General features: G+C 46.4%; 1 protein-coding gene across 3 annotated transcripts in view; it reads left to right on the top strand.

Annotated features, from left to right (window-relative positions):
- The window catches only part of daam2 (dishevelled associated activator of morphogenesis 2), a 73045-nt gene that overhangs the window by 11311 nt on the left and 41424 nt on the right, over positions 1-20310 (top strand). For 2 of the 3 annotated variants that reach the window (XM_060051966.1, XM_060051964.1), the window contains exon 2: positions 17451-17730. In XM_060051966.1, the coding sequence (XP_059907949.1) occupies positions 17563-17730 (168 nt within the window). In that variant the 5' untranslated portion in view covers positions 17451-17562. Of the gene's footprint in view, positions 1-6875; positions 7257-17450; positions 17731-20310 lie in introns of those variants that run through there. The other variant, XM_060051965.1, reaches the window with a different exon arrangement.

Genomic DNA, 20310 nt, shown 5'->3' with positions numbered 1-20310 from the left:
TATAAAGGAAACGGAGAAGTGCAGAGAGGATGGAGGTGGTAGTGGTGGGGCTAGACTGCTGACCCACATCTTTCTCTGCAGCACACAGTGTGACAGAAAATCGAAAAGCACAACAATCGACCTGACATTTAACTTCAATGGCATATAATGGGAACAATGTGTTTTGATTGCAGGCAGCCGGCACAGAAGCCATTAACCTACTTCCATGATTTCAAGGCGCTGATATTTCTTCCGTGATCACGGGTCATTGGGTATTGGTGTGTTCCAAAACTTTTTTTGCTTGTTTTTTAATGCTGTTATATTATCCATTATATTATATGTATAATGCGATATTTCCACAGATGTAAAATGTAGTCTGTTTGACATCGGAAGAGATTTCTATGGTTTTCAGCGACTTAAAATGCTGCGATGCAGACCTTGTTCATTCAGTTTTAAAGGTCGCTATATACATGGAGGGTCCTCTGGTTGGCCTCAAATTCTCCCACCTCTTGCAATCATTTTTCTTTGTGCACTCGTGTAGATCTCCATGTAAATGCACAGCTCGTCATTTCCTTCCCAGTGTTAATGGTTGTCGTTCTGATGAGTGCTTTAACATGTTCACCGATGTCTCTTAATGTTAAGTTATATTTTGGGAGAGTCTGGATGTTTGGGGTCAAATGTGTATTTGTGGTGGTTTTGTTTCAAGGTGTGGGTTCATCATTGGTGTGTCATCTGTGTACTCAAAGGTTTGTCTGTTTTCTTTTTACCTATGGTGAGGCCTTGTACCACGTGGCGCACGGCAAGTGTCTGGCCCTCCAAGAGAGTGTGGAGGCGCAGCTGGCTTTAATCAACACCCCTGTTCACCCCACTCAGGGGTAATATATATCCCTCACTGTAATCCCCCTAACCAACACTCCACACCTTCTCTATGGGCTTTATTTAGTCCCCGTTTCTCCCTCGCTTTCGCTCCCTCTCTCTCGCTCACTTGCTCCTAGTCTAGGGACCAGGGCATTTGACTCTCTTGTGAAAGGGCCCGTCTTCAATTTTCCCCAACATCCTTAGCCAACCTATTAAAGTTTTTTTTCTCATTTCCTTTTGAGATTCCTTTTTTAATCTTGCTAATGAACGTTGTTAGTAAGAGATTAAATGATTTAATGGCAGATTGTTAATGGTCTGTTGTTGTTGTTGTTTTTTTGGCAGTACTGATTTGGCAGTAAATCAGTCCCTTATTTTGTGTACTGGATATTATCTTTCATCTGATATATGAGAGAGAGAGAGAGAGAGAGAGAGAGAGAGAGAGAGAGAGAGAGAGAGAGAGAGAGAGAGAGAGAGAGAGAGAGAGAGAGAGAGAGAGAGAGAGAGAGAGAGAGAGAGAGAGAGAGAGAGAGAGAGAGAGAGAGAGAGAGAGAGAGAGAGAGAGAGAGAGAGAGGGGGACGGCTGAAAAGGGATGTGGGATTGGGCCCATCCCGACCCAATGCCTCTAAAGTCTGAGCGGTCACCCCCCATCTTGGAAGCATGTCAACTATAGACTTTACTAGCTGGGGAACAGGATGTAGAGAAAGAAGGGAGGGAGGGGGGGCTGCCTCTATTTGATGGCAGAGTAAATCAGCTGGAAAGCCTGCATGACCAAAACCTCACGCAGGACTGCTGGTCGGACGGGGCCAGTCGTCCCAGTCTCTCGGTTGTGATGGGAGTGCAAGGCGGCTGCGCTTGATGGCGTAGTGTGATGGCCATTAATTCAAAGGTCACCTTTTTTCGACTGGAACTGCTCTCGTGGGGTATTTGGGCCAAGTGTTCCTTCCTTTTTGTTTGTTTGTTGGGCAGTGAGTTGCACATTTAAAGCGCCAATTCAAAGCTAGGGACGGAGATTTAGCTATTCCTCTAGTAGGGTTCTCCAAGGCTTGAGGTTTCCACGGGGTGAAAAGATTCATGTGTTGGCCTTCGTTGCTGGGTCTCTCTTTAAAACCGGTCTTGTTTGTATTGAACTTGCAGTTGGGTTCAACCCCTCGCGCAGAGCCAAGGTGACAATCACTGCAGTGATGAACAGTGGCTCGGCACAGAGTGTTCTAAGGATCTGCAGATATAAACAGGAAGTGTTTGTTATGGTTGTGTTATCCTGGGAGAGCGCAGATGAATGTGCTCTGCAGCGCAGCGCCCTTTGGTCCAGATTCCCAGCGACTCATTCATTAACTTGGTTAAAGAACGGAGTAGAGCATTAGACCTTTTTTTTCTTAACTGCTCTCCGAAATCCCCAGAAATTGGTTGGCGGGACAACGAAAAAGGTTTGGTTATTACTCAGCAAACGACTTCCTCTTCTGAGCGAGGACCCGCCACAGAACAGTTCTCAAAAAACCTGTTATTTTCTGATAAGTGTTTTTTGTTGAGTTCGTCAATGTCTGCTGTCTACCTAGCGCCAACGCTTGGCAGCTTCTCAAAATGTTAGCCTCATCCTAGCCCTCCTCGCATTAGATGACGCGTATGTCCTTCACAAGGGGCCATTCCGACACAAAGTGTTAATGAACTTGACTTCGTAAGCTGAACACGCACACAAAACTCAAGAGGCCACGGTTAGGCTCGAGGTTATGGGAGCCACGGTCGCAAATGCACACCTGTTCACTGTGGGTCTCTGTTAGTGGAGAGGAGGATGGGACCCAGATGTGGCCCCTGACCATTCCTCTGACAGACGATATGTCACTGCACTTTGTCTGGCCATGGTTAACTCTCTGCGCTCCCCAACCACCCCTTCCCAAGACATGCTCCACCATACATGGACAAGTGTGGACGACGTGATTTATCATGTTTTGAATGGGCTTTAAAGATGTACATTATTGCATATGGTACAGGTCAGACGGGGAAAGCCTGTTCACTGGGTTCACCGCTTAGTCAACGAGAGACTCCTCATTCGCAAGATCAGCTATTTCAACAACCTTTTTGTGTATTTATTCTTTTATGTACACCTGTTGCATCACTCAATCCTTTGAGTGATGCAAGGGTTGCCATCATAGCGGTAACTGTTAAAGGCATTCATCATATTGTATAGAACTAGGATATATCATATGAGCATGCTTTTGAAGTGATGCATCTGGTGGAAAAGAGCAATGTCACTGACTTTACTGTCAGTCATCTCATTTTCCTCTGGTCTGTCTCCAACTCACTCCATTCTGTCCTGTTGCGAGGCCTCAGAAACGAACACGCCAGTTTCTGACCTTTTCACGTTTAGTTTATCTTCATCTTTGGGATGCGTGTATTGTTAATGCACAAGATATGGCCAACTTTCCTTAAGATGGAATTGTCAAATGTAATTTTAGAATTTGAATGTCCGTGGAGACCGAAAAAAGGTTTTAAGTCAATAGGATCAAAAGCTACCAACACTTGATTATGGTCCTAATAAACGACAAACTCATATCTCTCTCTTTCCTGATGCTGACTCATATTTGTTGAATTGTCCTAAATTTAGACCACTGGTCTTTTATTGTTAATGTAGACTGAGACTGCACAGTCAGATTTAAAATAAGGCTTTTCATTTGAAATGCCCTTCAGCCCCATAACTAAAGTTCAAGGCATTACATCACTGGTTAAAACGATGAGGCTGTCAGGAATCAGTCAGCATAAAGCTGGACCATTGTGCAAACATGACAGCATGGAGCTGGCACACATCCATGCAGACAGTGTGAGCTATTGTCGCAGCACGCTGTTTAGTGACCTCTGACCCTGCCATGTCTGTACCCAGGACAAAAGTCCAATTCAGACATCTCGACACTTTTCAGAAAACATTGAACAAAAATGTCTAATCAATGCAAGTAACTGATTGCAATGTGGAGTCTTAATACATTGAACACAAACGAGACTGGGATGGTCAGAACTATGCATTTTAATAATGTATCATTATGTTATTAATATTATATTTTGCCAAATGCATAGCTTTCTTCTTTTATTGAACTATTTATAGATCCCTCTTATTCATGCATTCTCCAACATCCATTCTCTGTTCTGTTCTCCGGGACCATTTATGGGGACGGGCACAGGATTTAATGTAACATAGACCACCCTCAATAATTAACCCACAACACAAAAGCATAGGAAAAAGTCAATTGAACTTTACGGACAAGCCTGGAAAATACCATTTGAGTTTTTGCTGTTTTCGTTCCAAGCTTGTCCACCACCCCTTCACCAGGCCAAAACCCATCTCCCCCAATCACACTAGAGCAGGGCTCCATGGGAGGAAAATCTTGGAGGAGAGCCGGCCGTCACGTGTTCCCCTGGCCCTGGAGGAGACCACCCAGCCCTCGGCCCTTCCTCTTGTCCTCTCGCCATCCACATATTGTCGAGCGTCCCAGCAGGAGACTCTCTCCAACGCTCTCTGATGAGCTGCGACTCGGTTCTCATTGCCACGAGCAGTGATGTAAGGGGGTCATTTTGTCCCCCGCTTCAGGAAAGAGTTGTATTCGTAAGTGCTTCAGTCTGTGTGTTTTACTGCCTTGGTTGGAATTGATGTTGGTGACTCTGGCAACTGGCTCTATGGTTGTGCGACTGTTTTGTCGGTGGACGTTGGGAGCTAGACATAGCTCCTCCCCCTTTTGACCCGATGTAGGCGCGTCGTCGTAGAAGGTGACGCACCATGAATATCAAGGGATGTCTGACAAGTGATTGACAGGTCGTCTGCCGCCAGAGGACTGGACGCACGGCCACCTTTTTCAACCATGTGGTGCAAGTCGCAGTGTCCTCAAACAAACCTTTTCGGGCTTGTCATTCAAGGACGTGTTGGTGATGGACAACCCCTACTTACTGTCTTCTTACGGTCGAAAAAGAGCATCCGGGCGGAAATACCGAGTTGGGGAGCATGGAGAGTTCAGTGGAAGTAACGCAGGACTCGCGTCGCGCTGCAGCCGGCGTATCCCTAAAACGGGGCCCACCAAGTGTGGTTGTTTCACTGGCGCTCCAGAGTGACAATATGGGTCTGGTGGATAGGGATGCCTCACCCTCTCATTTTCTCGTTCGCTCCACAAATGCACACTGTAATAAAGAAGAGTCAAAGCAAACACGCCCAAAGAGAGCGGAACGAATGGGGAAATTATAGAAGGCCTCTGCGCTGGTTTGGTTTGTTTATTTAAATAGGTCTATTATATTTGTAATACTTGAACCGTCCCTCTCTCATGCGTTTCGCCGTTCCATCAATAGGAGGGTATAGGATCCTGTCGTCTAGATAGCCTAAGAGGGCTAAGGAATCGAGGGCCCTTTAATGCATTCCAGATATGAGGGCTGATTTGCTCTCGATTCCTCGCTCTGTTTTGACTGAGGAGCCCATTCCCCCAGAGGAGGGGGCCAGAAATTGGGGCCTACCCCTCACTCCCGACCCCCACGGCCACCCTGTTCCGGGCAGGCTGGTACTACAGGGTCTGGCGAGCCCCAGGATAATGGCCTCATCCCCGGAGCTGGGTGAGGAATGCGCAGGCTAGACGTTATCGCCAGCTTGTTGGTATCATCTGACCTCCATCCCCAGAGATAGGGATGGCAAAGGACATCATACCCCCCCCCCCCTCCTTCCATACTCCACTTTAACTCTATGGCTCTAATATGGTTGCAAACGTCCACACGTAACGCAAGGTTACCATTGCTCCTCCTACTTCTTTCCTTACGAAGATAGGGCGATGTGGATAAGGGGGGGTGTCTATCGGTACGTGTATGAGCATGCCTGTGACATGTTTGAATGCTACGAGGTATGAAATGGAGAATCAATGCTTTATCTGGTGGAGTCTTCAATTTGATTTACGATTCCCCATTACCTCTCCCTTGTTATAATTCCTGGTTTCTTTCGGAAGCAAAAACCTTTTTCTTATGGTCTTCTATTTTTGCAACGTATTCATGAAACAGCCTTGCCAACAAAGTATTCATACTCTTAATATCCTTGTCAGAATAGAAAGTTGTCAAATATTAAATGAATTGGATATGATCTATGCAGATAATTATTAAACAGAGGAATCATTGAAGTCATAACTCATCAAAATGCACCTCATCTTGGATCCGTGCCCAGCGTTTTGAGTAGACCTTTTCTGAAAGCTCAGCGTTTAGCAATTATTTTTCTAATGAGAACCCAGCCATTTAGTTATAGGCCTACTAAAGGATCTTAAACAGCCTTAAGATCTAACTCAACGTTGGCAACATCCTAAAATCATGCTGATCCAAAGACCAATACATTCGATTGTATTGCCTCCCCAAGCCTAGCAAATACGGTTTCACTTTTTCCTGAAATACAGGACAAAGTGAAACCATGAGTGAAATACATGATTATAATAATCTCAGATATCAACTCCTGTTCCTAATATGACAATTATGTGAAACCATCAACCTCCGCCTATTTTGTATGTAACATTCGTAATTCCAAACTCGATAACTATTTTCCCCTTGTTTTAATGTTTGTTGACTGAGTTCCCAATAGAGTGAAGGTCTTCCCTTTTTGGTTGTTGTGTGCACTACAAACAGCCGTCTCTTATTCTCTGTGAGGGGGGAATGCACTGGGTCGGGGGGAGACGGAGAGAGAAAAGAAAAGGGAGAGACGAGGAGAAAGGGAAGACGCGAGGAGGGAGGGGATGAGTTTGTTAGTGGGAAGCGCAGGCTGCCAAAGGGGTCATTTCCTTTTAATGCTGGCTGCCCTCTCTCCAGGCCCCTCACTGCACCCATGCATGCACACGCATACACACACGCACGCACGCACCAACGCTCCCACGCACACGCACGCACACGCATAGATGGACACACCACAAATCTATAGATATTTATACACACTGACAGTCTACACTTTTTTTTTTAACTGACATGCTTGCTTTCATATGCTGAAGCTTCTTCCTCCTCCTCCAGAAAGGGAGGGGTGAGAGAGAGTGAGAGAGTGAGAGAGTGAGAGAGTGAGAGAGTGAGAGAGAGAGAGAGAGAGAGAGAGAGAGAGAGAGAGAGAGAGAGAGAGAGAGAGAGAGAGAGAGAGAGAGAGAGAGAGAGAGAGAGAGAGAGAGAGAGAGAGAGAGAGAGAGAGAGAGAGAGAGAGAGAGAGAGAGAGAGAGAGAGAGAGAGAGAGAGAGAGAGAGAGAGAGAGGACAATGTCAACAGCAGCGTTCCCAACGCAGTCAGCTGAAACCCAGACCTCTGAATTGTAGTGGAAACGGCAGCGAGAACCGCCTCTAGTCAGGACCCCCTGCAACCCAACGCCAGCAATGCCACGGGACTCTACCCCTTCAAGCACACTCTCAACCGCCCAGAGGAACACAAATCCGCGTCGTGGTCGAAGGTACTGATGCTCTGTGAGATCGCTTTCGCCCCGGCTGTTTCTTCTTCCTTGGGGCTTTTAAAGAAAACAGAGGTTTTAGTTATTTTCCGGACAGTCTGGGTCTGGTGAGACGACACCGCCGAGGATCCATCACGCGGCCCAGGTTGTCTGGGATGGGTAAGCCTGGAGGGGGGGGAACCTGACCAGGACACTGATACCTGTCGGCCTCCCCGGGGTCATCCAGAGTAGTAGTAGTAGTAAGTTACTCTGTCGTGTTGTTGTTCCCGCAGTTGGACACAACAGTGGACCACAGACTTGTCAATGTTCTGCATCTCGCCGCAGGAGGATTGCGGCGTGCTCCTTTTTAGTTTGCAGACTATAATGTAATGGGCCCAGTTTTACGGGTGAAAATGTTGGGGATTGCACGTCAAAGATGTGTTGGCTCGTTGGAGGGAGGCGGCACACGCTGTGGTTCAAAGCCGTCCAAAGTATTTTTGTGCAGTAGTTTATCTAGGTCATACTTAATGACCGAGGCTGGTCTGCTGAAACAGGAGCAGTGTTGAGATTCCCAGATCTCCCCTCAAAGGCGTGAATAGCTCGGCTTCCCTTTGGTCTGTGCTCGCGCGCCGAGGCGTCTATACATCTTGTTTATCTCGCTGCCACGGCATCTTATGTAACACGACGGGTTGCATCTCCGTTCCGTTTCAATGCAGCCCATTTGTCATTGGTTTTTGCTAAGATGGTTTCTTCCATATTTGGTATCGAAAACATCTGTGGAATGCATGTCTAGGATGGACAATTTCAAAGCTAGTGTAATATCCAAAAGTCGTCGGAAGGCATTTCTGCAATCCTGGGACGCAATATTCCCGAAATTCCGATGTTTGGAATTTCAAGTATTGACAGAGGATGCGATGGTGTCATATGGAACGGGAACACATCTATTTTTTGCACAAAGTGTGGGTTGATTATTTATAAATGTCTCAGTGAGCCAATCGGTAATAACATGTGCGACTTGGTATCAACAGACATTCCAGATACTCTTCTTCCAATTTACATTTCACTCTTTAAAGAACATTGATGCCATGTATTTATGAATATATGAACGCTGCAGCCTCTAGAGATGTTGGTATCATTTTTATATTATTTTGGGCTTTGTTGCCAGTGCCATTTCAGTCAGTATTGAGAAATTATTACATAATGGTTTATCAATCCCGAGAAGGTTACAGCAGCGAAACCTTGCACAGATAAAAAAAAAAAAGAAGTGATTTCCATCTAGCATGCTAAGGGGAGTACTAACATACACTAACTCCCCATCTGCGTCCCTATAGAACACTAGTGTACACCCCCAACTCGTCAATGCTTTTGAGGACTAATGGGGAAGAGATGGTGTCTTTGCATTATGCATAATGTATAAATATACCTTTCCTCTACACTGCACGCATGCTTAATCTTGTGTTGCCGTAAGTCCTCATGTGCTTTATCCGTAGGCCTAGCAGGGTCACATTGGCAACAGTCCTTGTGCTGGTAAGGCATTAACGAATGATGTACACACGCACGGAAGCACGCACACGCGTACACACACTCTACCGTTGGCTCCTTCAGAGCTTTTCATATTTTATCGTCCATAATGTATTCATGAACTACTCTTCCAGGATTAGCAGCAGTATGAGTGAACGTTGGCCAGTCACTGTATTTGAGTGCACTAAACCCGGTGCTAACTGGAATCCCAACAGCCTCCCGATTAGAAAAAAAGGAGTTAAAACTCGCATTAAACCCACATTGAATAAATCGGCTTAAAGGCAAGTATCCGATACCGATGTATCCGAATCATTTGCTTATTTTATTTACACGGTTTTGTCTTAGGATGGAGCCACACATGCCAGTATGAATACAGTGGAAACATTGCTTGGCAATTTCTTCAATTTCTTTTTATTTTCCCCCTCTCCTTCCTTTTACTGGAAGTTCCCGAACTCACTGCGAGTCAAAAGGCGGCCATTATATTTGTGCCAGTGACACACTTTCAGAGGCTGAGGGTGATGTGTAAGCATATCCCCTCTGTACAGTGCTTCTATTCAGCACACAGCCTCACCGCAGGCTGTGTTTAAAAAAAGAGCCTGGTCACTTCTAAAGACTGCCCCTCGCTAGGCTGCTATAACCGTCTCTGATGAGCATTCCAGACATTACCCACAAGCCCCTGGAACCTATATGCTCCCATGCTGCAGCTGTTGACCTTAAGCCCGACCACCACGCACAATATAAAGACATAAAGCGCATTAGGCAGAGCCCAAATCCTGTGGCGAGTCGTTACCCTTGACTGACACCGGGCCAAGACAATGGTGGTTATTTGATGAAGAATCGTAATAAAAGGGCTGAATCCAGTAGAACGTACGTCCTTGTTGATGCTTTGTTGGCCTCAGTGCTAGTATAATCTAAATAATGGTTAAGCGGAGGTTTTATTTTGCCCAGAGACGCCGTTTGTCGAGCAAGCCTTCAAAATACTTCACGATGGTCGCCATGGCATCGGGTCTTCCGAGACCACTGTTCATACAATATTTGGCTTTTGGAAAGTCTGAGGGCCCTTTCCTTCACCGTGTCCACATTTGCACCACTGCCAAACATACTGTAGCTGTAACAACATTGCTTTAGTTAGACTCGCGACCCAAATGTGAAATTAGAAAACGATTTGACACGCACACAGGGCACCACTGGGATTCGTACCAGATTTAAGGCATGCCAAGAGTTGGCTTTCAAACATGCGCCTCTAATGTGTTGGGACGTCGGGGGGCAAGTGCATGCGACACGCCGCCTTTCTTCTTAAGCCAAGTAAGGATCCTTCACTCGGCTTGTGGCGAAGTGGGTCTACACCCATACCCCCTTGTGGCTGGCGGGGCCCGTCGCCCGGCGCCCGGCCCTTCGGCCCTGCCTGTCCAATAATAACAGCCTCCCTAAGTGGGGACATGTGCAGGTCTCGATGCATGGCACCTTTTGGCTCAAAGACTGGGAAAGGTGCATTCTGGGGTAGGAATAATGTGGTCGGTGCCAATGCACTCCGGAGGAACAAAGATTGAGAGTTACAAAGAGTGGTTGACCTTGCAGAGCTCTAAACGTGTGGTACCCCGTTGATGCCTTCTACCCTGGGCTGAAGACTTAAAAACATTTATGGGAGTGGTATTTAACTAAATGATATTTAACATTTAGTCGCATGTCCTCATCGGGTTTCTTATTTCACTTTTTTCTTTTTTGGGTCCAGCTTGTGTCTGTGGTTGGTGGCTTCCATCGAGTGGTTTAAAATGTTTACAATAATTAGCTTCAAATCTAAACGGTGCAGGGCTGGGATCACGGCAGCCCCATCATTACGCTGTATAGCTGCTATATTAGTTTCCATAAAGGACCTGAGCTGTTGAAGAAAACACTGCCATTCTTGCGGTGAGGTGTCGGCGACTGTGTTTTGGCACCGAGACCATATTGCCCCATTTATGAATCAAACTAAATGAAATGGCGTCTAATGCCATCCCGAGAGAAATTGAACTTTCTTATTTTTTTCCTCCAGTGGTTAATTTCAAGTATTTCCACTTTATGGCAGTGGGGGGCAAAGAGAATGCATGGGGGGGGGGGTTGTATTGTTCCTCAGGGCCCTTTTAAAGCAACCCTGCTTGTGTTTGTTTTTGAATGAAAAGCCAACACGAATTCTGTGCGGTCTTAATTGCTTGAGTCTGTCGTGTTTGAGTTTGTCATGATTAAGTATAGCGTTGACTGTGTATTTCCCAAATTGTAACACTGGAGATCAAAGTGCAGTATAACATGGTCTCATGGGGAATAAAATCAAATAATCTCATAACAATATTTACTATATTTAACTATGGGACAGTTTATGGTGGTCATTGTGAAATGTGTACATACAATGTACCGGTACTTAATCTGTACTGTGGCTTTCTACCACAAGCTATTTGTAAACAAATGCAAGTAAAAGATGACTCGCACAATATTTAAGCATCAAACAATTATAGCATTTAATAATAATTGTGGTTGTGGTCAATTTAAACTAGAGTTATTTGGACTAGTTTTCCTGTTTGGGTAATTATTAATAATTGCCCCATGACAGACTTATTGAATGGCCAGACATTAGCAAATTGCTCTGTGAGTATTATATATAAATCCTTGTTGTCCCAAGTGCCTGAGGGCCAAAACATTATCCAAATTAAAGAGAAATGCATATGGGTCAAGAGTGGATCATTCTTTCTTTCTACTTTTGAGTCCTTTACAGTGATCTGCAACTCATCACAACCAAAGCCCTCCTCCAAGAAAGGTTGAATCTCAATTCATGACATCCTAGTCCTTTTTCCTTATTGGGTCCCAAAGGAAGACAGGAAGCAATGTTTGTAGGAGAAAGTGTGTGAAAAGAATAAAGGGGGAGGGGGACTGAGAGGGACAAAGCGAAGGGTGGGTTTCCCCATCTTTTGGTTCCTGAGTTGTTCCTGCCTGACTATGATCACGTAGGTCCGCGTGTGTGCGAGACGAGATCCGGAACCTTCTTTCCTCCACTGCTCTTTCATTTCCGGGACACTTTAATTACTTTTAGGTTTCCGTTAGTCGTTACAGTGAGTGAAAATACCTTTCTACTTGTTTATTTTGCTGGTTATGATCATCCCAAATAACTGTCGCGCTGTCCCAGCCCACTGCCGATGGGGATATACACCAAGGGATATACGACCATACCACAACCCTACTGGGCCCCAGCAGAGTGGGGCATTCCAAGTCCTCTCGCCCATTGTCCGGGCTCACATGGCCCGGTACGCGTGCGCCTCATGAAAGCATGTGCCTCCCAACGTGAAATCCCTAGCAGAATACGCACTTTCAGAGCCAGTAGAGGAATGCCCCCAGCATCCAAATGTAGCGTGAAAGTAATGCTAGCGCTTCCTCCGAGAGGCTCCGTCATTTGTCATCTGAGGCTTCATACTGAAATAGTTTCTGATGTCACATCTCCGGAATGTAAGCCCATGTGTGTAACTGTGTCTGTGGATTTATTGCATTTTATTGTGTGTGTGTGTGTGTGTGTGTGTGTGTGTGTGTGTGTGTGTGTGTGTGTGTGTGTGTGTGTGTGTGTGTGTGTGTGTGTGTGTGTGTGTGTGTGTGTGTGTGTGTGTGTGTGTGTGTGTGTGTGTGTGTGTGTGTGTCACTTAACCCATGCGATGTTGACGAGCAGTAATCCATTGACCAAAAGCTACCTATTATGTTGGCATGTAACGCCGCCACAACAAGGCTCTGTGCCAGGCACAAGGGGCTCCCCTGTCTCTGGACTACGCTGTGTTGCCAAGAGATTACTCGCACTTCCCTAGAAGTGGTATCAAGTTATTGCTGGAAATTGACCTTGCATCACTCGCGGCCAGCCGGCCACCCATAGTGCCCCCCGACCACCCACCCATGTCTGGTGGGTGGGTGGGTGGGTGGCATCATTAGAAAGTGATGCATGAGCAAAAGGATGACCTCAACACGGCGAATCCTGACTGGATATAGCGGTGGAAAGTTGCATCTGGGGGCGCTTTCGTCCCTGCATGCTACGCTTATGTAATGGATTAGCTTCCCAATGTGACCTCTGACACCGGCCTGGAATAAATGACCTCTACAGGTTCCCCCTCTCGGGGTCTTGGAGATTTGTGGGCCCTGGTTTGTGTGTTTGGGGGCGGGGGGAGCTTGTGGTGTAGGTGGGCCCATGTTGGAGCAAAATATTTAAATCTCCACATCCCCAAATAGGCACGTTGGTGATTTCTCTTTTCTGCCTAAAAAAAAAAAAAACAGTTGAGGACCAAGTTCATTAGTCAGTGGACAGACGGTGTGTGTGTGTGTGTGTGTGTGTGTGTGTGTGTGTGTGTGTGTGTGTGTGTGTGCGTGTGCGTGTGCGTGTGCGTGTGCGTGTGCGTGTGCGTGTGCGCGTGCGTGCGTGCGTGCGTGCGGGCATGTCAGTTGGTCGGCAACACTCCAAAGAGGGCATAACTCCAGTGTGTCTAATGGAAGTTGTGAATGGAAGCTAATTTCCCTTGACGGGGAAAGCAATGAAAGTGTGAATCACGTTCGTGTTTGTTTACCAATGCTAATAACACTAGGGCTGTCGCCAACCTGTTATGCACATGCCTACACGTACACTTGAGCTGCACCATCCCAAGTATACCAGTATCCAGCTTCTGCACTGCACTCACTCATTCAGTTTGTCAAACCACCTTTTTCCTGTGGTGCATTCACACCCTCTGGCATTAATAAGCTCCCAGCAATTGTCAACACATACCGAAACTACAAAATAATGACCATTGCGTAAAACAATGCTGTCCAACTGGTACTTAAAACCCTTGCTCTGTGCCACACATTTTATTAACCTTCCCATCGCAATATCCTTGAGTAATGATCCTCATTCACTACTACGGCTACAGTTACTTCTGTTTGAAAGGTCTTGACATCCTCCATCATTTGGCATTGATCATCACTCAAGTCCATGTCTATAAGGGGGGGCACAAAAGCAATGTGGTTTTCCAGGATGGGAGCCATGCTTCTGCCAACTCGTGTGTTTGCATCAGGAGAAAAGGTTATAGTGTCGTAGGACAGATGTGTTTCGGTTGAATGGAAGCTATGCAGGCACTTATGTTTTTGGGAGACCGATCTCCACATACAGACAAAGAACTCTTTCATACTAGACAGAACTCACTTTCTCTCCATCACTCTGTCCCTCTATATCCTTACATCTAGCAGCAGTCTATATCAGCCGTTGCTCTCGTTCTCGCACTCTCTCGCGCACTCTCTGTCTCTTGCTCCCCTCCACTGACCTACTTCCCTGGGATGAGGTAGTGGGCTGAATAAGAAGTGGCAGTAGCTCAAACCCCTTCCCCCCCCCCTTTTTTATATCTCTGTCTTTGCCTCTGTCTCTACCTCTGTCTCTACCTCTCTCTCTCTGCCTCTCTCTCTCTCTCTCTCTCTCTCTCTCTTTCTCTTTCTCTTTCTCTTTCTCCCTCTCCCTCTCTCTCTCTCAGCCTCTCTCTCTCTCTTTCTCTTTCTCTCTCTCCCTCTCTCTCTCTCAGCCTCTCTCTCTCTCTCTTTCTCTTTCTCTTTCTCTTTCTCCCTCTCCCTCTCTCTCTCAGCCTCTCTCTCTTTCTCAGACTGGCTGCTCTCCATCTCCTTCAAACGTAGAGCAGCCAGTCTGCTCTCCCCTGCCCTCGAGCCTGTGGCCATGTAACTATATACGCCGTTCGTGTTCCTGGGCGAGTGTGTGTAAGCTCAGTCCTTCACACATGAATGCTTGTATGCTGTATGAATCTATCTATACAATTTATCTTTCTAGTGTCCCTGCTGCATATTAAATGTATGAAATATGGAATACCACGTATTATGGTTAATAACAAGGATTAAAGATGTGTTTGTGTGTGCATTTTTATGGCTACAGCAGATCTCTGCTCTTCCTCATGCATTTGTCAACTAGACATTGCGTCTGTCCGTCTGTCTCATACACACTCAAAGCCAGAGCATAACCTTTATGAGTCACATTGATTTACTTATTTGAGAAGGAGATTCTAAGTCCACTCTGACATTTAAACAAATCCAAATGCAGTGCACCAGCATGTGCGTTGCATTGATGGGCATGGGCAACGTTGGCACACGTGTGCACCTGAGTCACAGCTGGGAGTGGGGGCCGGGAAGGGGAGGAGGGCGGGGTGGCAGCAGCAGCAGCGTGGCAACGGGAGATATTAATGTTTTTGAAAAAAAAAATGTTTTTTTTCGGATGGTCTTACCAGAATGGACGACAAAGATTCCACCCTAAAGCAAGAAGTGACGGACGGTGGGAAATGTAAGAAGCAATGGGTGACTGAGAGCGAGGGGGAATCCAAATGGGGAACTAGAAGATGTGTAACTTAGTTCAGGCAGAGTGTGTGTGTGTGTGTGTGTGTGTGTGTGTGTGTGTGTGTGTGTGTGTGTGTGTGTGTGTGTGTGTGTGTGTGTGTGTGTGTGTGTGTGTGTGTGTGTGTGTGTGTGTGTGTGTGTGTGTGTGTGTGTGTGCGTGCGCGCGTCCCACCTAACCTAGGTATTGGCTGGAATACGGCCAGTGGAGCTGGTGTTGAGTGAGTAGCGACCACACATGGGGATGTTTTCCCACTGGATAGATTAAATCCCCTAAAGAGCAGCCCCTACATTGGGCTTGGCCAGCTGTCTGCAGCAACGGCAACTAACCGCAGATATCTGGATAGGGCCTCACGCTGGAGCTTGTAGTCATTAAAGCCATGAAAACCTGAGGGACAGTCTACATCCCCCCCGCCCACCACACTCCTTCCCCGCACCCTCACAAGAAGTGGCCTGTACCCTGGTCCAGCTTTTTCAGGTGTAGAAAAAATCCTTCATGGCTAATTTCCTGGAGGTTTAGACTGTCAGGCCCGCTGTTTGTACCCGCCGTTGTGATTCGTCGCAATCCCTCACAATTAGTTTCTCCTTCCTTTTTTTTTTTGCCGGTAACTGTTATCATCGTGTGCTGTGCGTATGAATGTGAAAGCTGCCATGAGTAATGGGGGGGGGGAAATCCTCTTGTTGACACGTTAGAGATCATTTTTGCTTTGAGTCCATATTTGTGTCTATGTTTTATGATTTGTGTCATTGCAGACACTCAAGTCTGCTGGCGCACAGGACTTGTTTTTGTTGTTGTAGGTCGTTTCTATGGGGATGGATATTATGGGGGAGAATGTATCCCTGGGCATCCCGGCAGCCACGGGTTATTCCTGCACACGCATGCACCGCGTACACGCACACACACACACATACTGGACATAAGAAGTAGGAAATGCAGACCTAAACTGCAACAACTTCTATAATTGTCCTACAGTACACTGACGCAACAGCCTGCAAATGCTCGGACAGGATTTGGGAGGAGCTCCTCTGAAAATGTCGATGTGCATGGGAACCTTCGGCAGGCCCTCAAATATAACCAGGAGGGAAAGTTGGAGAAGCCCAGTATTCTTTTTCCATTCGAGGGAGAACAGCCTCTAAAGACTGTTACCACGGCGCATGCGGCTCCGCTCTGCCGTCAAAGGGCTGGCATGTTCGGAAAAGGCGGGATAAATGGAAATTAACCATCGTCAAACCATTGTTGAAACGATAGTGAATGGAACTAGTGTTTTTATCTTTTTCTGTTTTCAATGCTTCCCAACTCCTCCTTCAACCAAAGCCCCAGACTCTGGCTACAAGGCATTCATAAAGAATTTACCGTCCGTCTATTTTTAGACCTGCGCCGCGAGAGCTCGTGCACCGAGGTGCCGTGCGAGGGTGAGAGAGGGGAAGAGGAGGGAGGGAGGAGGGGGGATGGCGGAGAGCTAGGCTGTTGGGGATGTATGGTGGACTCTGCCGTCTCATGGTGAATTGAAGTCGTAAACTTTCACAGCCTTCGGAAATGAACAGCTGCAGCTTCTTGGATTAGGACGAGTTTGTGGAGTTTGTTAGTTTGGATTGTTATGACAATTCATAAGTCATTCAATGATATTAATCACAATGATGGTCTAGGGAAGCTTAGGGCAGAGAGAACATTGTGGCAAAGTCTGCTTTCCTAGTCCATGCTATTTGTGTTAATATGTGAAGAAGTCCAATTCATTCATACATTTTTTTCAAGTATCTCGCAGGTTAAGTTTGAACCTACATTTTGAATTATGTTGACATGTGCTTGTTATTTTTGTGTAGTGGTGGTGTTACTTTAGGGGAAAGGCATATTGTTTCCTACAGACCACCCATATCTCTTTCATACCATTGAGGAAATCCTCCAGGTGGTACACACACACACACACACACACACACACACACACACACACACACACACACACACACACACACACACACACACACACACACACACACACACACACACACACACACACACACACACACACACACACTTTCCTCAGTACCATGCCACTGACGCACCGGGTGCAATTAGACACAGGCCATACAGTGAGAGCACCATTGTGTCCCTGCAACAAGAGTTTACTTTGAGTTCTGAGATCAGCCAGTGTCAGAGGACGATCCGCTGCCAGTCAGGTTTTCAGTTGTACTCCAGATAACAGGATTGGGACTGCTCGTCAGAGGAAAGGTTTTTGATGTTTTTGAAGCAAGTCCCATGTGTCTCAACACACTAGCTGGTATATCTATGTATAGTACCTTTTGCCTAACCACCTCCTTCCTCTTTCTTCTCTCTTCCAGATGATGCCTCCTAGATAGCAGCCTTGTCTGTCCCCCCCCTCCCCCTCCCCCTCCCTTTCCCTGCCCTGCCCCGCCCCGACCCCTCCCTCTGCCCCCAGTGACCTCCAGCACCATGCCCCCCAGGAAGAGGACCAGGCCCGGCCTGGGCTTCCTCTGCTGCTTCGGCAGCACCGAGCCCCCGGAGATCAACCTGAAGGACAGCGTGCCGCTCCAGCTGCTGGAGTTCAGCGCCCCCATGCCCCCGGCCGACGAGCTCAACGCCCGCTTCTCCGAACTGGTGGTGAGTGACTGAGCGGAGATGGGAAGTGCTGTCCTGGAGGTGGGCAGTGTAGTCCTATCGGCACGCCGTACCACTGGTGTACCACTGGCTCGGGAATGTGGGGCCTACTTTGGTTATTCTACCAGATAGCAGGGGTTTCTTTTTTAAATTATGCAATGTATGCCATGTACAATGAATTAAAGGGAAGGAATTTACAAAACCGTTCACTTTGATACATCCCAAAACACATCAGTACACCTGTGCTGTGAGAAGTAGCCTGCAGTTGTAATCCAGTTAATCTATTCATTTGAAACGGGACCTTTTAATGCTACGTGGGTGAACCCTACTTAAAAGAAACAGCTTTCCTTTGCAGCAAAGTGAAAGGGGGTGCGTGTGCTGTACATTTTCGCTGGAATTTTAACGTAAATTTAGGAACCAAAAGTGAATTTTAAATGCGAGCATTGCAACTCCTTTCTCTCTGCATGTCCTTCATTATCCAGGGCCTAGAGCCGGGACCGGTAAAAAGGGGTTAAGAGGGCCTGTGGTGGGCTCTCTTGATGGTTGGATAGACATGCCTTCCCTGTTTCTCCTTCCCTTCGCCTTTTCCACCTCATCCCCTCATCCCAACAGTTTCCTTTTCCACTGCTCCCAGTTCCCTGTAACCACACCCAGCTCTCGGCTCATCCCTTGTGCCCAGCTCATGTTTGTTGGCAGTGTCTTGCGAGGCTTCAGCTTGGGTGCCAGATGGGCATGGCTGAGCTGTGTTGTGCACCCGCTGTGGGGACAGGGCTTTGGGCACAGCTGTCTGAGCGGAGGATTCTGCTCAACGCAAACCGGCTGCCTCGACCATCACGTGAAAAGGACACTTTTCACACGATCACATTCTCTGATTCCTTCTTTCAACATGGCTCTTTTGGTTTGTTTTCATGTCCAGCCATGAGTGGTACTTTCCCTTATTCAACATTGTCTCTGAGATTGCTCACAGGAAACATCCCTCTCCTTGCCCCCAAACATCTATGAAGGAGGAATAGATGGAAATCCTATTCTGATGGAAACTTCTTTACTGGTATTGCTGCAGATGTTTTCTTAGTCATTTCGTTCCACTCAGTTTTGGATACCCAATGCAGAACATACTGAGGATAGTATTTAGGACATTCAAATGATATTATATTGCACACTAAACAGATAGCAAAAGCAACATAAGTACATTCATTCATCAGTAGTCAGAATTTTCTTTGAAAGAGTCTTCATTTAAAATTATTAGCATAAGTGGGGAAATATTTTTACAGTGCTTGACGCACCCAAATGTCTATGACCTTGAAGAGATGGGTCTTCAGCCTCTGGTTAAGATGAATGATGGATAGGTATCAATTCTGATTCTCAGAGTCGACGCATTCCGGTTCTTATCGTTTCAAGTACAATGGCAGCACCAAGTTGCCAGTCAATTGATGATTACAATTAGTAATTGTAATTGTCATTGGCAATTAGGGTTAAGTTGTCATTGGCAATTAGGGTTCTTGCTCAGGGACACATCAACACTCAGCTAGGAGGAGCTGGATCGAACTAGCAACCTTTCGGTTACAAGACAACTGCTCTACCTCCTGAGCTAAGTTGACCCTTTTACATATTACTTGATTAACATGATTACATTATATGCAGTCAAATAAATTGGTTGTCAAAATAGTTCCTTGTAACTTCCCCTTTTCGTCTTAGTTCAAAGACAGGCCATACATAAGATAAGGCAAAAATATCCATTCTGATTGGGCTAAAATGGAAACCCACTTAGCATGTTGGAATACTTACAAATCAGAACAGACTTCACGGTTTAGGAAGACCCGACGAACCAAATACTTTAAGAAGGAAGTACCTGAGATTCATGAAGCTTGGACAGATGCAGAGAGGGCAGAAATAGAGTTCAACTTGGGAGGTTGCTTTTCTAATTTCCAAACCTCTGAACTCGTAGCTCTCATCAGCTCATCAGGGTGAGGGGAGGAGGATCCTGTGTTTTCAGTTGGGAATTGGGCCAATCAAACACATGTTTTTGAGTATATTTGACTCATGGTTGTCATTGAATGGATCGTCTGGCATATGCAAAGCTACATGTTTGGCCTGTAGGTAGGTCCAGGTAATGTCTACTTGAGCTGTATGCTTGAGCTGCTATTGCTTTTCAAGTTTGTTTCCATAAGGCAATAGACCTTAGCCTGCCACTATAAATAAAAGCTAACTAGCGTGGCGCAAAACCACCATCATTTTGGGAGTTCCGCCTATATACCGTTACTCACTTTGTGACAGGTGGATTCCAGTCTGTTTTTTTTGGATAACCAGTACACCAACGACTGCTGCCAAAGCGGCTACGATGGTGGTGAATTGATGTCCTCCTACATCTGTTTAACTGATGATGTGGTCAGGCCGATGACATGTTTGACCATTCGTCTAAGCATCTGTTTGACTGGACCTCCAGGAGATGCGTACCCTGGACATGTCGTTTGTTACACTTCTTTGTTACAAAGAGGCGAGGCTAAAACATTGAATAAGGAAGGAAAATGTACCACGGCATGTTGCCATGGTTAAACCAGACAGGGTTATTGTTATGAAAGGCTT

This window comes from Gadus macrocephalus, chromosome 5 (genome assembly GCF_031168955.1).
Source record: "Gadus macrocephalus chromosome 5, ASM3116895v1".
Taxonomy (NCBI): Eukaryota; Metazoa; Chordata; class Actinopteri; order Gadiformes; family Gadidae; genus Gadus; species Gadus macrocephalus.
This window is presented reverse-complemented; position numbering and strand designations above follow the sequence as displayed.